Source organism: Anopheles gambiae, chromosome 3 (assembly GCF_943734735.2).
Source record: "Anopheles gambiae chromosome 3, idAnoGambNW_F1_1, whole genome shotgun sequence".
In the NCBI taxonomy this organism is placed as follows: domain Eukaryota; kingdom Metazoa; phylum Arthropoda; class Insecta; order Diptera; family Culicidae; genus Anopheles; species Anopheles gambiae.
In genome coordinates, this window is record NC_064602.1 from 90354013 (window position 1) to 90369853 (window position 15841).

The 15841-nt window shown below is 45.9% G+C and overlaps 2 protein-coding genes across 2 annotated transcripts; one reads left to right on the forward strand and one right to left on the reverse strand.

The window, feature by feature from the left end:
* Nucleotides 1–444: 444 nt before the first annotated feature.
* On the reverse strand, nucleotides 445–3556 carry LOC1280878 (BAG domain-containing protein Samui). Its single transcript, XM_061662335.1, has 2 exons — nucleotides 3156–3556; nucleotides 445–2986 (listed from the first exon to the last, which is right to left on the reverse strand). Exon 2 carries the CDS (start codon nucleotides 2956–2958, stop codon nucleotides 1912–1914), a length of 1047 nt encoding a protein of 348 aa, XP_061518319.1. The 5' UTR covers nucleotides 2959–2986; nucleotides 3156–3556; the 3' UTR covers nucleotides 445–1911.
* Nucleotides 3557–5138: 1582 nt separating this feature from the next.
* LOC133394024 (zinc finger protein 236-like) lies at nucleotides 5139–15482 on the forward strand. The gene is made up of 4 exons (XM_061662321.1): nucleotides 5139–5930; nucleotides 10137–10260; nucleotides 10330–11937; nucleotides 12464–15482. Exons 1-4 carry the CDS (start codon nucleotides 5848–5850, stop codon nucleotides 13868–13870), a joined length of 3222 nt encoding a protein of 1073 aa, XP_061518305.1. The 5' UTR covers nucleotides 5139–5847; the 3' UTR covers nucleotides 13871–15482.
* The last annotated feature ends 359 nt before the right edge of the window (nucleotides 15483–15841 follow it).

Consider the following 15841-nt stretch of genomic DNA (forward strand, 5'->3'; position numbering starts at 1 on the left):
TCGAGTATCCGGGCAAGGTCAAGTCCATCAAGAGCCCGAATAAATGATGCTCCACTTTAATTTTGCTGCTTGCTGTGGGATTCCTTGCCGGAGGATGGCCATTTCTTGTAAACGAGTCATCATATTGGAACTTTTATCTACCACGCCGAAAGATTTCTTTCGTCCATATTCGTCTTTTATTTTACAACACAGAAAGTGGCATAGGAGCCATTAAAGGCTTTGTCAATTATTCGAATTGCATATCATGGATACTACTGACCCTACTAGAGTAAAAAAACACCACCACGGAGAAATCAATTTCAGAAGGTTAGTTCCAAATAGGATTCCTCAATCGATCAAAAAACGATTTATGAACAAACCATGGAGACAATAATTAATAATGGAATGTGAAGAATATTAATTTGATGCAATAATAAAATAGTCGAAAAACAGTAAAACAACAGCTTTAGTGTAACCTTTAACTTTATTTTCACATCCTCGCAGCACGGAGACGCCACAGCGTGTGAAAGCGAAAACAGAAGAACAGTAATCGAAGTAATTATTAGATGTTGAGTAGTAGAGTTGGTGTGTGTTTTAGTCCCTCCCGTATCCCCCGCTAATACACTCCCCCAGCACCATCAGTTCCAGAAAAGGGGGCGCCCATAGTTCTAGCAACGAAGATTTGGATTGGTTGAATGTTTATTGTCCTATATAAACAAATTGGTGAGTTCCTGCCTTTTTTTCTTTATTAAAATTATATAATTCAAAAGTTATGCATTGTTAAATTGAGTTTGCTCGCTGTCCTGGTATTTCCTTGCTGCCAAATTGTAGAATCGACGGTACGTGTCGTTTGCATAATTCACTTCCGCCTTACATAATTCACTTTTTGCAGGCGCGGCCTGTGATGGATACTGAGGACACTTTAGGGCCTTACACCTATTCCATAGCTGCCGACTCTGCAGGTTTGTTAATATTCGTTATCATTGTTATCGATGTCGTTTTGTCGGATTTCCTTTCCCTATATTTAACAATTCTCTTCTTTTATTCCCTTCTTCTACTGTGCTTGTCATTTCAGAATTCTTTACCATTTCTCTTTCCCATCCTGCCTCTCTGTGTGTTGTTTTTGTTTGTGACTCCAATTACTTACTCACTAAAAATAAGAAAAATAAATATGTCTCTGCAAACTATGTTCACATTATGTGTATTCGCTGTTATTAGCAGTAGTAGTAGTAGTAGTAGTAGTAAGTTCGCTAACGTTCAGCGCTAACCAAAATTCCTACACACTGTGTGCACCACCCTACCGTAAGCGTTAAAGAAGTGCATTGTTCTGTGTTTTTTTTTAATACATGCTATTCTTGCTTCTCTATGCACCCTCCCCTTTCTTTTCCTCTCTCTCTCTCTCTTGGTGTGATAATACATGTATATAAAGCATAACGGAAATGGTTTCTTTTCAAGAGCACCAGAACCGTCGTCTCGGACGCATCGACCCCGAGATGGGTCGCGGCTTGCAAAAAAAAAAACGATTACTTCTTTTGTGGTGCCATCAATCTTAATTTAGGCAAATTACAAATTCATGCAGAACCTATCAACCTGAAGCACTCTGTTGAAGCCTCACTGAAACTTGGTTATGAAACTAGCGATGAAAAAGGAAGGAGAGAGTAACGATGAACAGATGAAACATATGATCGTTGAAGATCCGGACGGTCGAATGAAATGACGGTTCTTCATGCAGAGCGGTTGGTGCCAGGAAGAAACCACCAACGGGCTATAAATATGACACAAAGTAGGCTGGCGAACAGGACAAACCAAGCGTCGTCATCGACACGGATGCTCTCATGCTCGGCAAAACAGGATGGTCGTCGACCGAGGCGCCATGGCAACCGTTTTCTGCATGTTCACAGACACACACACACGCGCGCGCTAACACACACACTACTGGCTCGATACCTCATTGGCCTGCTGCTGCTGCTGTTGTTGACTAGAGTTGGACGACGAGTGAGGAATTGACGTGTTCGAGCCGGACTGCTCCATACCGTTCGCGCTCAAACCGTTGCTGCTACTGTTCGCCTTCCCGATCGAGCCGGAACTGGCGTTGGCGCTCCCGCTAGCACCGGCTTCCGCCTTCGCCTCCAGCACCGCGATGCAGGTGTTTATGCTCTTGATGGCCTCCTTCCGGGCGGACTTAATCTGCGGCTGATCCTCGGCATCGATCGAGTCCAGCTTCAGCAGGTTCTGCGTCAGCATCTCGTCCAGATAGATGTACGCCTTGTCCTTCTTCCCCTCCTTGCCGCCCTTGAACTGTTCCACCTGGTCGAAGATGGCGAGCACGTCTTTCTGTATCTTCTGTATTTTCGTAATCGGATCCTCCTTGGCGGACATCTTTGGGCGGCTGTCCGGTTGATCCTGTCCAGCAGCGGCGGCCGGGTGCTGCTGCGCATCCGCATGCTGCTGTTGCGCCGCCGGTGGCTGCTGTTGCCGCGGTACTTGCTGCTGCGTGTTTGGTTTTGGTTGCTGTGGCTGGTGCTGCTGCTGCTGCTGCGGCGGCGGCGGCGGGTGCTGCGCGGTCGATGGTGAAGGCGTTTGTCTAGGAATTGACGTTCCGCGAGGCACATGGTTCGGCTGCTCGGACCACATGTCCGGGAAGGGCGACGTTCGCGTAGCACCGGGCGATGGCTCCCGCTTGAAGCCCTGGTGGAAGCCCGGAAAGTTCGATCGCACTGGCATGTCGCGCACCGAGTCGAAGATCGTGCCGTGTTTGAAGAAATCGTTCCGGCTGGGCATGTCCATGCTGGGGCCGCCCTCGCCCATGCCAGTCGTCGGATGATGGTGCTGCGGCTGCGGCTGCTGCTGCTGGGACGGCTGTGACGGTTGCGATTCGGGCGTTTTATTGATCAGCGGCTCCGATCGACCTTCGACGAAAATCGGAATGTGCCGCACGGTCGGTTGCTGCTGTTGTGGTTGCTCTTGCTGTGACGACATTCTATGTCCGTTTTTTTTACTTACGCGGCTGGAGAGAGAGCAAGAGAGCGAGAGGGAGGGAGAAGAAAACAGTACGGGAGTAGTAGAAAGAAATAGGAATCACAGTACTGACACACACACACACAATTTGGGGAGGATTTTTTCCCCTCTCCTCGAGGTCGTTCAATTTTACGCAAAACGGATTTGCGGCCCCTTACCGTATTAGCTGTCTCGAAGTACGTACGATCCCTACAGTGTACCAGGCCTGTCTGGTTGCTTTGCTATTTATTTGTCACACACACACACACTCTCGCACTCCTTCTTTTCTTCCGCAACCCCGCGCGACCAGGCGACGAAACGCCAATGCGGTTTGTTCTAGAACCTTGGCGAATTTTCCACACTCCACGTTTCAGCAGTACGGGCGCTGGGGCTCGCACGACCTATCTTCCGAGCGCTGGTTTTCACTGTCCCGCTGCACTTTGCCCACAGATAGCACGCACCAGAGTGGTTGAATAACGCGAAAATCAATTTTTTCGTTCCAGTTTTTCTCCACAGCTGCACACCACCAGAAAGCACAAAACCTGTCGTGTTTTCGATTGAAAGGCAAGGACGGGCTCGATTTTGACACCTTGCAGACTTTGACTTTTTGATGGGTGACATTTGCGCTCGAGACCCAAGGAGCAAAAGTTACTTTCAGCTGAGGGTGCTTTTACACCACGGGATAGCTCAAGGCGGTTTTCTCAAATCCAAGTCGAATTTCGATAATCTCTAAATAATAATAATAATATAAAGTTATGTTATAATGTTTCGGAACATAAACTTAAATTAATAAAACGCTAGGCAATGTAATTCCTCAAGGTGTAAACATGATTTTCACTTAAATAAGCGCGGGGCTACGGTAGTGATAAAATACTAAAACATTTTCCAAAACGTGAGCTGGAGCAGCCATGAAATAAAGTTGAAAAAAGTTGACAAAAAGCGTAAACTAACAGCTAACTGACGCAGTTGTGATTTCTAAACAACTTTCGAAACAAAATATCGATCGATATTCAGAGGTTAGAGCTTTTTGTCGTTGATGTGAATTTATAGGATGCGGACGCGAGAAAGGTTCTTGTTTGCAGTTGACAAGCAATTTGGACAAAGAAAGCATTTCTTTATTTGCCTTATTTTTCATAGTTGTTCACTTTTCAGGCGCCAAAAACATAAATATTCAAGGTCAAGAAATTCTGCTTGCTGTCAAAACTATTTACAAACTGTCAACTGCAACTTTACCAAACTTTTTCACATACATAGGGTTTTTCAGCTGACGTAATTTTGCACCGCAAAATTCTGTTTCGTGTATTTATGGTCTTCAATCGTAATGCACGGGCTGTGTAACTGTGAAAAAATTAACAAATACTCCAAGCGCCACAGGTTAAACTGATTAAAGATTAAATGACTGGAAGATCAAATATCCCTAAAAAAACAAAAGCTCCATAGAATCATTGGTTTGCTCAATAGATAGGGCCTATCATTACATTGCTGTCCTTTCTTTGCAATGTGTTTCGACAAACTTCATCTTATCATAACCTATATAGCCTTCTAACTTTCTGAGCAAAAATCTATATGGCCGTGTGGTTTGATACGTGGGGTATCAACATCAACGACCATTACTGAAATGTCACTTGTTTTAGTGCTAGTGTTTAGCATTAGAGTTTAGTATTTAAACAATCGTATCGCCGTTATAGTCCTAGCGATGCATAACTTCAATACGATACGATGCGATACGATTCAACAGTACAGAGGAAATGAGAAAGCTCTTCAAGCGAGGATGCTCCATTGGTTGGGTATCCTACCAACAGGTGGCGCCACCAGCTTTTTTTTTGCTATTTTTAGAATGCATCAGTTGTTCACCGTCTGCTATATTCCGTTTAGGCAGAGAGCTTGAGTCGTTTACAACCCGTTTAGTGGTCTTTTAGTGGATCTGTGACACTTGGGTGGTTGACGATGTGTAGTTGCTCCCTTTCTCGTGTAGTGTAATTGCACCATAATGATGGTTCGATGTCCCTGTTTTGACAGCTATCAAGTTTTTTTTAATATAATTTTTTAATAATACAAAAAATTATCAATTGGAGCATCAACATATTGATTACATACAAAAATAAAGTAAACTAACAAAAATATCGTTTGCAATATTTGCACAAATGTCCCCGTGAGCAACCACTGTGCTCTGTAAGCGAGTAGCAACTGTCAGTGCAGAAAGGGTGAATAATCGTGCTCTATTGTTTACCGCGGGAGTGTAGTGCAGTGAAAAATGAACAATTTTACCACACAAACCTATTGCCCGTCCGGTGTACTGCGTACCGGGCAGTGAACGATGGCCAGGGTGAACCGCCCGCAACATCATACCGTACCGCAACACAAAGGACACAAAGCCCTGCGCCCTGAACCAGCGCGACACCAGCCGCAGCAGCAGCAGCAGCAGCACACCATCAATCGCGCACACCACTGGAGTTAAACAAGTGTCCGAAGCAAAAACGCACACAAAACCAACCGGAAGCGTATTGAGTGCATCTTTTCCGGCGTTCGGTTGAATCAAAACAAAGGTGAAAAGTGAAGTTTTGCAAAACAAACAAAAAAACCCCAAAAAAAAGTGCATCCCCCGTATCTAAGATTGTGCGTACCGAAACAAACGACCTTACGGGTGCGTAGGTGCGCTTTTTCCCGTGCTCGTGTGTGTGTGTGTGTGTGTGTATAAGGCATCTAAACAGTGGGTGTATGTGTGTGTGTATATGTGCGCACTAGTTTGGCCGTGCGTCTTTTGCATTGTTAGCCGCAAAGGATCCATTGTGTTTGCAGGTGTGTAGATGTGCCCTTTTGCCGAGCGTGTGTGCGTACTGTGTGTATGTGTAGCGCAAGGGCCACAACAACATGGTGAAGGAAATGCCGTCGAGCACGGTGGTGAACCGCGATGAAGAGTGTCTGAAGAAGTCGTTGATGGAGGTGGTGAAAAGGTAAGCAAAGGTTACGGTTCTAACAGCGGCAGCAGGAGGAGGAGGAGAAGGGACACTATACGATAGTTCGAAAGAGGGGGTGTACGTGAGCGTGTATGTGTGTGTGTGTGGGTGAACGCATCGATTCCTTCGCCTTCGCCTGTGGTGTTGGTGCGCAGTGTGTGCGCAAACTAACTGCAAGGAACGTTTCTTTTCGCCGTTGTTTGGCTGCGGTTCTTCGTTTTCGCAGTGTTGGGTGTTGGTGGGGTTGGTCATTCGATTTGGCCCTTACCCGTGTTCTAATGCGGTTTGGAGCCATTTTATTTTGGCTACTCACACCACCGCCGAGGGGGGGAGCGTCCAGGAATAAACACTTATTATTCAACATCAACAACGTACGCAAGCAGCTGCCGCGAAGGCGAATTAATCGGCGCCTCCGGAGGGAAGCAACAAAGCAATCCGGTGGGGTTTAGGGGTTGTCAAACCTGGGGGTTGCCGTCTGGTTACTTGGAAACAATGTAACGCCAATAGAACGCAATTTCACTGCTCACTGTGATGAATGTGCGGGGTGGCGAGCGAGAGAGAAAAACAAACGACAGTTGTGTTTGTTGTTTCTTTATGTTTTGCATTGGAAGCAAACGGGTTTTCAATGTATGAGTTCGAGGACGAACGGAGCGTTTGTTGAAACCAATTATTAAAACCGCGTTGCCTTCACCGTCTTATCAATAGATTTTCTTTACAGCGTTTTCATGGGACTTGCTGTAAAATTTGTTTAGTAAACAGGGATTCATTTTGTTTCACTGTCCAAAAGATTTCCAATCAAACGATTGTATTGTAAGCTAATCGATGATTTATGGCGGTATAGAAGAGAAGAACAAAGGAACAATTGGTTATTCATCTCAATCTTTGTTGTTTCCTTTCTCGTTGACTTCCTTGCGCAGTGAGCAAACACACCGCGTAACGAAAAATCCTTCCAATTTTTTTTTCTTCTATTGTTTCTTTTTAGCATTTTTTATTTAACAATTATTTTACTTTAAAAAACACATTTTCGAGCATCTCCATAAGGATGATTTAAATTTCTCAAAAAAAAGATAAGATCGTAATCTAACAAGATCGATCGTGCATCCTTCACAGGGATCGTATCCCTGAATTCAAAAGACTATCTTGTTTTGTGTAAAAAAAATGCTTTTCATTTTAAATTATTCAAGATAATAAGCATCTAAATACCTAAGAAGATAGTAATGCGATGAAAAAAATAAATACTAATAAAAATAATCAAAATCACACTTTAAACATTCTGTTGGATTTTTTGCATAATTGTTTAAATTAAAACGACTGACTTTATTTACTATTTTTTGTTGGTATTTTACTTTCACTTTTGTATATGCTAACCTTATAATAAAAATTTTTATGTATTTTTTAATAGTTCAAGGATACAAATCAAATCACAATAAAGTATGTGTTTGTACATATTAATATATTGATCGATTTAGACAGCTCCCGTTCAATCAAAATGTAATACGACGGAAACTAATCAAGTAAATAAAAAAAATAAACAACGTTACTTTTCCTTTTTTTGGGGATCGATTAAACAATCTCTACTCTTCTGCCCCTTTGTAGCTATCACACAACAAAAGGAACATTAGAGCTCCTTTTGTGTTGTTTGTTTTTTTTTGCTCACTATTGTCCCTTTGTTCAGCTTCTTCAACACGTGCACCGCATGTCCCGCGCGCTCTGGTAGTTGTAACTCTCGATAGTGGTGGTATGCTCACAGTGTAATTCGGCACCGGCGTTTTTTGCGGCGCAACATTGCAACATGCCGCCGTCAAACGGCCGCACGCACCTCCCCCTTTTCGCCACCCGATCGTGCGCACGCGATCGTGGTAGTGTGCAAACGTCTGCGCGTCTCTTGCGTGTATGGCACCGGCCGCCACCACTATTGACCTTGCAGAAGCCCATTTTTCTGCTGCGATCGACAGAAACCGAAACGGGGATGGTGTGGCGGCGGTGGTGATGGAAGCAGAAAGATGATGGGCTTTGTAAAGCGAACGATCGCCGCCGCCGCCGCCGCTGCCGCGCGTGCTGTTCATTGTGTATGTGAAGAGGAGACGCGCGCGAAGCGTGTTTGCGTTGTGTGCGCAAAGCCGGTTGTATGCGCCGGGCCGTTCTAATGATGGTGTGGCGCGCATTGGAGAGGATCACAACGGCGAATGGGACGCGTTGTTTGTGGGGCAGGCACACCGAGAGAATATGGGTGCACATTTAGGGAGCAGAGCTTTGTTTCGTATTCCGTTGGCCATTGCACAGAACTCGCGCGAGTGGTGTGCGTGTGTGTGTGCTGTGGATGAGTAACACTGGGAGAGTGGGGTTTTCCTATTACTGTGAATGTACGCGCTCTATTCGAAACAATGCGCACATGCGTAGGTTTTTATCGCACAGAAACGGAAGTGTGAATTTTAAATCGGTCTGAGGTTGAGGAAACGACAATTTCATAAATAATGTTTCAGCTCTAATTTATCACCTACAATTATAATAAACTTACTTATAAAAGCACATGTGTTAAGTGCATACTTTAAATTGTGGAACTCAAACGTTCATAAAAACGAATCCAAAAGCATACGATATTTATCTGATGTACTATATTATAATCCATAAGTTCTATGTAATTACTTTGGAAATATTAGAGCCTAAAATCGCAAAACGTTTAAGATGAATTGTTGAAAGAGTGAAATTAATCTTGAATCTGATCTAATAGAGTTTTAAGTATGTTATGATATTTTAAATTAGATTGATGTGTTGGTTCCTAGTACAAAAAAAACATGATTATATTCTATTAACAATAGTGATGGGTAAAGTTGGTAAAAATTCGGAGTCGACTCTGATCCAATTCCAATAATTTCGGGACCTACTCTGGAAGGTAGGTCCGCCCAGCATTATCCGGTGTCGTTTGGAATCATCTGGAACTGTCCGGAATTGCCTGGAGTCCTCCGGAACCGCCCGGAGTCGGAGTCGTCCATGACTCCGAACGAATCCGACTCCGGATGACTCCGAATGACCCCGGACGACTCCGGTAGATTCTGAAAAACTCCGGACGACTCTGAACGACACCGGACGACTTCTGACGACTCTGAACAACTCCAGACGACTCCGCACGACTTCGGACGATTCCGACTCTGAACGACTTGGGACGACTCTGAACGACTCTGAACGACTCCGAACGACTCCTGACGACTCCTGACGACTCCGACAACTCCGGACAACTTCGAGCGATTCCGAACGACTCCAGACTAGTGATGGGAAAAATGAATCTCAGAAGGGATGCAAATCTTCAAATCCCAATCCTGGTTGGGATTCGAATCTTTGAATCCCAATCCCAATGTGGTATAGCGTTTTTTGTTGTAGTTTGCAGCGGAGGGGTTGTATAGGGGGATTAGTTGAAGCTGGAATAAAAAATTATTCTGTTTTACTCTTAATTATTTTACATTTCAGTACTTAATTCATAGTTAGTAGAGGTAGTCCCTGAGATACCCGGGATTTCATTCAATATCAAATAAAATAATTAAATTAGTGACTATAATTTCTCCTTAAATGCTACATTACACGAACATTTGCTATATTTTGACCAAAAACTGCGTGATTCGACTTCCGAAATTAGAGATACGGGATTTGTCTTGACCACCATTAGCAGCCTCTAATTTCAATCGCAATCCCAATCCCAATAGTAATTGCAATCAGAATCCCAATAGCAATCGCAATCCCAATCCCAATCAGAATCAGAGTCCCAATCCCAATCTAATCGAATCCTAATCAGAATCCCAATCGAATCCGTAACGAATCCCAATCCCAATCGAATCGCAATCAAATCCCACAAACGGGATCTGATCCGATCCAATCTTCCTAGGGATTGATTCTTCGAATCTTCCGAATCCTGAATCTCCCAACACTTATCCAGACGACTCCGGACGACTCCGAACGACTTCGGATGACTCCGAATGACTCCGGACGACTCCGGACGACTCCGACTCCTGTTTATTAAATAATAAATGCTATTTTTTAATGGAGATCGGTCATAGAAAAAGTTAATCAAATATAGCCCCAATAATCTCCGGTTATGGTTTATCAGGAGTTTCCAAATAAAAAGGTTACTAACATGTTTTTAATCACAGTTTTGACATGTTTTGCAATAAAGCATAGTTTAACCGTTTCTTTTCTTTTCCCTCATTGCAGTGACTCAAGCAACCTGTGTCGGTTATGCTTATCGAAGGAGCAAAAACTAACCCGCGCCTTTTCGGACGAACGAGGAATAGATGATGCATTGCTGAAGAAAATATTCGACTGCACAACAGTAAAGGTATAAATGATAATCATTGTGCAATAAAATCGATCAGATACTAATCGTTCTTATCCCATCCTGCCGCAGGTTAAACTGAAGAGCGTTTTCCCCTCCGCCATCTGTGCGGTGTGCGATTTGAAGCTGAACGAGTTTTACAAATTTCGTGAAAAATGCATCGAAAACGACACCTTCCTACACAATCTGCTCGACGACCGGGTGGCAGCCGCATCGGAGGTGGACCAATCGGTCCCGACCGTCGAAAAGCAGCCGAAGCAGCAACACCTGAACCGAACATCATCGAAGGGCGGAAGCGGTGGAAGTGGAAGTGGTGGAACTCACGTGAAAGAGTTTCAAACCGAGCAGCAGGCAGCAACGTCGACCACCTCCATCCCCGAAGCACAGAAGCGCAACAATAGCGAAATGATGGCGATCGCGTTGAACCAACTGTCCTCGTTCGGGTTGCGACCGCTGCAGGAGCTGATGGTGGAACGAAACGGTACCGAGCGGCACGCCTTGCTGGACGACCGTTCCTCCGCACGCCTACCGACTAACAGCGGCGGGAATGTCGTTTCATCGTCCTCCTGTGCTGCTTCGCAAGCACACGACTCGACGGTGCCTCCGCCACTCATCTCCTCGCTAGACTTAGTGGAGCAGACAAAGCGTCAGCTCGTGCAGCAGGAACGTACGTTCGCACTGGCAACGCTGGAAATGGCCGGATTGCAGGCACTGCACCGCACGGGGACGGAGGGTGGTAGTGTAGGGGGAAGCGGTGGTGCCGGTGCTGGAAGTACCAGTGGTGGCAAGTTTGAGTGTACCGTGTGCCGTCGAATGTTCCGCAACGCGTACACGCTCCGGCGCCACACGAACCTGCACACCGAGACGAACCTGTTCCCGTGCGAGTACTGCGGCAAGAAGTTTAACGATCGCTCGAACTGGAAAATCCACCAGCGGACGCACACCGGCGACAATCTGTACACCTGTCTCGTCTGTCTGAAAACGTTCATCTCGCCCTCGACGCTCAAGTACCATCGGCGATCGCACCGGCGGCTCGAGTCGTTCGACTGTCGGCTGTGTCCGGGCACGTTCGCCAACTACGATTTGCTGGAGGAGCACGCCCGCAACATGCACCAGGACATGCAGGACATGCAGCCGGAAGAGCCGATGATTGATGCGGCCAGCTTCGTGAAGATTGAGCTGGAGGACGGCGAACTGTCGAGCTCGATGGCGGGGGGTGATGTGGGCACCACGACAACCACGCGCCTGCAGCATGGCAACGAGGAGGAGGAGGAGGAAGAGGAAGAAGAACAGGAGTCTCGCGATCGAAGGCAACCGGTAGACAGTAGTGGGGTGGAGGAGCTGCACCTGGCGGAGCTTTATCAAACGCAGCAGCAAGTGTTGGAGCTGTTGGAAAAGCAGCTGCAAGGCGGGCATGTAACGGTCGAGCCGAGAATCGGGGCAATGGCAGCGAATGGTGGCGGGATGGGTGAGCAAACGATGCACGAGGGAGGGATGGCAGTGAAGCGGGAAATGCTGGTGGAGCATCAGCAACAGTACCAGCAGCAGCGGCAGCATGAGGTAGAGGTTAAGGAAGAGCCGCTCGACGATTCGATGGAGATCGACCCGAGCGAGCTGCTGCAGCAAGCGATGGAGGAAGCGGGCGATGGCAACGAGGATAGTGAAGGGGGCGATAAGCAGGTGAGGAAAGAGGACGGAATTTCTAAGTGAACGCGAGTGAACCGAGTCGTTCATTGATGTGAACGTGAATGGGATTTCGGTACATTCGCTCTTCGCAAACAGCAATACCTGTAAAGCCTGTGAATCGGTAGAACTACAGATTTATCCGTTTGTCCTTACGGTTCTGGTTCATTTGGCACACCTCTAATTCATAAATTATGAATAATACAAGATTTATAGATATTGAGCTTCTTATTATTCTTTTTCTTGGTGTAACACTGTATTAACTCTTTCTTACGGGAAATGAACTGGACAAATCCAATAGGAATTTCCAATGAAACTGCCCAAACTTCATTTCCAATAAGAAAGAGTCAAGGAAGTGTCCCACAAGCATAAGAATCCTTGGAAAACCCAACACTAAGCATAAGAACAATTAGTAGCGACCTCGCTACCCTCAATTTAACCTAACCTTAACTAATTCTTACGAATTCTATTTATGAAACCCAATTAATTGCCCTATTAATTACCCTTTTCATTTCATTTCCAGTTTTCTTCATCCTCCAGTGACGATTCATCCTCCCCTTCCACGATGATCCTGTTTCGGTGCGACTACTGTATGAAAATATTCCACTTCCTGGACGAGCTGAACGCTCACATGCTTCTGCACAATGGCGCAAAGAAAGGTAACGCTGCCACCGGACCTATAATGCTCGGTACGGCGGCTGCCTCCAACACACCCGGGCCCGTTCCCACAACGCCATCTTCCAAGCCAATGCCCCTACTAACGTTGGTGCGACCAGAAAGTTCCATCCCACTGTTGGCGAATGGTTACGCGACCAAGGCTGAATCGAAATCACCGCGTAGTAAACCTAAACGGCGGCGCGCAACAACCATCACCGTTGCACCAGAGGAGCAGACGAAATCGATACCCGATGCAGTAAGTGACAGTTTGTTGCCCCCGGTGGCAGCGCCACCGCCCGAGCACGTTTGCTCCAAGTGCCCGAAGATGTTCCGCACCGAGGAGCTGAAGCGTGTGCACGAGGCAACGCACGCAGACGACGAGCAGGCGCACAAGGTGCGCAGCTGCCGCATCTGCAACAAGCTGTTCAAGTGTGAGCTAAACCTGCTGGCGCATATGCGAAAGCATTCGCTCTCGATACACCAGACCGGGCTGGCTGGGGAAGGGGCGGAATCCGGTGCCGGCGATAGCAGTGGCAACGATGAGTCCTGTTCCTCTTCCTCGAACGTTGGTGGTGGTGGTGTTCTAACAGCCGCCGCGTCCCACGAGCTCACTGCTGCACAGAATCATCAGCACTTCTCCCCGGACGAGAGCGATGAGGGTGAGTCGCCGCCGGGTGCGCCACCGTCCGATGTCGCTAGCCCCGAGGGCGGTGAACCGGCGGGAGAGGGAACTGATTCGGCCTCGCTTGCCGTGCTTTCGCGCAGCGCCTTCCGGAAGTGTGAAATCTGTGCCATCACGTTCAAGGATACGGTCGCGCTGGACCAACACATGCTGTGCCATTTCGAGCGCAAGGAGGCGATCGCGTTCGTGCCGCAGACGGACCGCCCTTTCCAGTGTACCGAGTGTCACAAGAGCTTCAAGCGAAAGGACTACCTGCTCATACACATCCGCACGCACACGGGCGAGCGGCGGTACAAGTGCGATCTCTGCTCGAGCGCGTTCGTGCACCCGTCGAACCTGATCACGCACCGGAAGCTCCACTCGAACGAACGGCCCTACCAGTGCACGCTGTGCGGGGCCACGTTTAAGCTGTTCGCGGGGCTCAAGATACACCGGCGGCGGTGCGAGCAGAAGCTACCGAAGGGTGGATCGCAGGAAAATGCCGCCGGTACAGCGGTGCTGTCGTTCGGGCCGGATACGGCCGAGCTGCATGACAGTGGGACGACAGCAGAGCAGCTACTATCCGCTGGCAGTGTGCATTATCCATTCTAAATGGAAAGCCGGATCGGGTGGGTACTGGCAGTTAGTTAGAAGTGAGGCAATCATCGCAAGATTTCGTACCGCGTACGGGAATGAAACATTCCCGGGTAGTAATGTCTGAATTAAGAACAAAACGGCAACGAACTGGTCTATGCACACTATTTCAATTTGCCATACATTGTACGTTGCAATTAACTGCAACACACAAACACACAAACTCTCTAGATTGTGTTTATATTGTGCCGTACGTTTATCATTTGTCATACAGACAGAATCTTACTTTCTTTTAAAGAGATATTTAGGCATTATGAAAATAGTGTATGTAGGCTACTATATTGATATAAAAGTATTCCAGGATATGGGAATACTACTCGATACTCTAATTAAGGGCAATTGTTAGGAAAGATCACAAACAACATATATCTTAAAGCCTGTGATTATAATGGCGCAACCCGAGTGAGCGAACGATGGTACACTAGCTGAACAAATTCTCATGCAAGTTTTGTGATTTTCCCCCCGAAAAGAATCAATTCACTTGATCTAGCAGTAAACGATTCCTTCATTGCTACTTACGATCGCACACACCGATCCGCATTGTCTGCGGACGATGATTTGGGCGATGGATTAAGTATTAACCAGGCACAGAAGGCGGTTTTTGCAAAACTGAAACGATACTGGAATCGCCAACACTCGTTCCTATATTCAAAACACAGAAAGTCTACTTTAGTCAGATCGGATGGAACACATGTTAGTAGGAAATAGGATAAAACACTAAAAAAACATATATAAATGCTATCGGGTAAGACTATTCCTAAGTGAAGCAGAATCGAACGGTTCTGAGCAAACTGAAACACGGCGGATGTGTGTGAAAATGATTTTTTCTTATCATTTTGTAATCATTTTTTCCTACAAAACAAAAACCCTCCATTTTGTGAGGCTTATCACACATTTCTTCCTTTACTGTGGTGTAACACAACACACCAGCAGAAGTGATCTTTCGTTTTTCTCTCGCTCGCCTACTTGTGTGCTCGCAGCCCCCCACACGTTTGCAAATGTTCAACATTTCAGGCGCAATATAGTGAAAGCTAAGTCTACACACAAAGCCTTTTAAAGGGTGCATTTTAGTTACGTTAGCTCTTCCTTTTTATTAAATGCGCTACACTGCGCCAAATTGTGGTTTAGTTTTCTCTAGTCCTTTAAGAGTGGACACATTTTATTTTAAGTTTTTTTTTTTAAATATCTTTTTAAAAGCTCCAGTTCTTGCTAACTGATGTTTTATTGTCTGCTTCAATTGTAAAGAGTTTATAAAATCAGTGATTTTTTTTTAGTTTAAGCCCTTAAGTTTCATTCATTTTTAGGATTACGAGAGCAGAACAGACGTTAGATTAAATTGTAACAAAATGGAAGCGAACACTTGCATTAGTAGTAAGCGTATAGTATAGTAACATAGTATGGTAAATATCCTGCTGGGGAAAAATATTCTGTGTACGTCGAAGCGACTACCATTGTCTGAAACGCGGAGAAGAACAATCTACTTACCTAAAGTGTGTACTAAAGCTATCGTGAATCTAATCTAGAAAGGCCATAGCAATGATGAGAATCGAATAAATCTATATAAATTTTAGACCCATTTGCATAGTTCAGTGTTGTAGTCCGAACGGTTCCGTGAAACAGTCGTCAACTCGAACGACTCAATAACATGCCCGTCATGGGTTCAAACCTATAGAATGGGGACCGTCCTCCCGTAGCAATTCGGCTGCGTGTTACTAAATAATCAAGTCTCGATAGCCTGTAAATAGGGCGGACATGTCCGCGTAGGACGTTTTCCCCAAAAAGAAGATGAGAAGAAGCACGTCCGAACAAAAGTAATCGCGGGATTTTTTTTTTTTTAATTTTACAAAAGTAACAAAAAACCCGTTTTGCACCGTGTACACTCTGCTTCACGGTGCCGTGTGTAACGTGCATTCGTAACGCACCGTAACG

Bases quoted from the DNA above. Each gene is read 5' to 3' on its own strand.
- LOC1280878 (XM_061662335.1), bottom strand. From the start codon at position 2,958: ATGTCGTCACAGCAAGAGCAACCACAACAGCAGCAACCGACCGTGCGG.
- LOC133394024 (XM_061662321.1), top strand. From the start codon at position 5,848: ATGGTGAAGGAAATGCCGTCGAGCACGGTGGTGAACCGCGATGAAGAG. The intron at 5,931-10,136 runs GTAAGCAAAGGT...CCCTCATTGCAG, and splicing joins TTGATGGAGGTGGTGAAAAG to TGACTCAAGCAACCTGTGTC. The intron at 10,261-10,329 runs GTATAAATGATA...ATCCTGCCGCAG, and splicing joins TCGACTGCACAACAGTAAAG to GTTAAACTGAAGAGCGTTTT.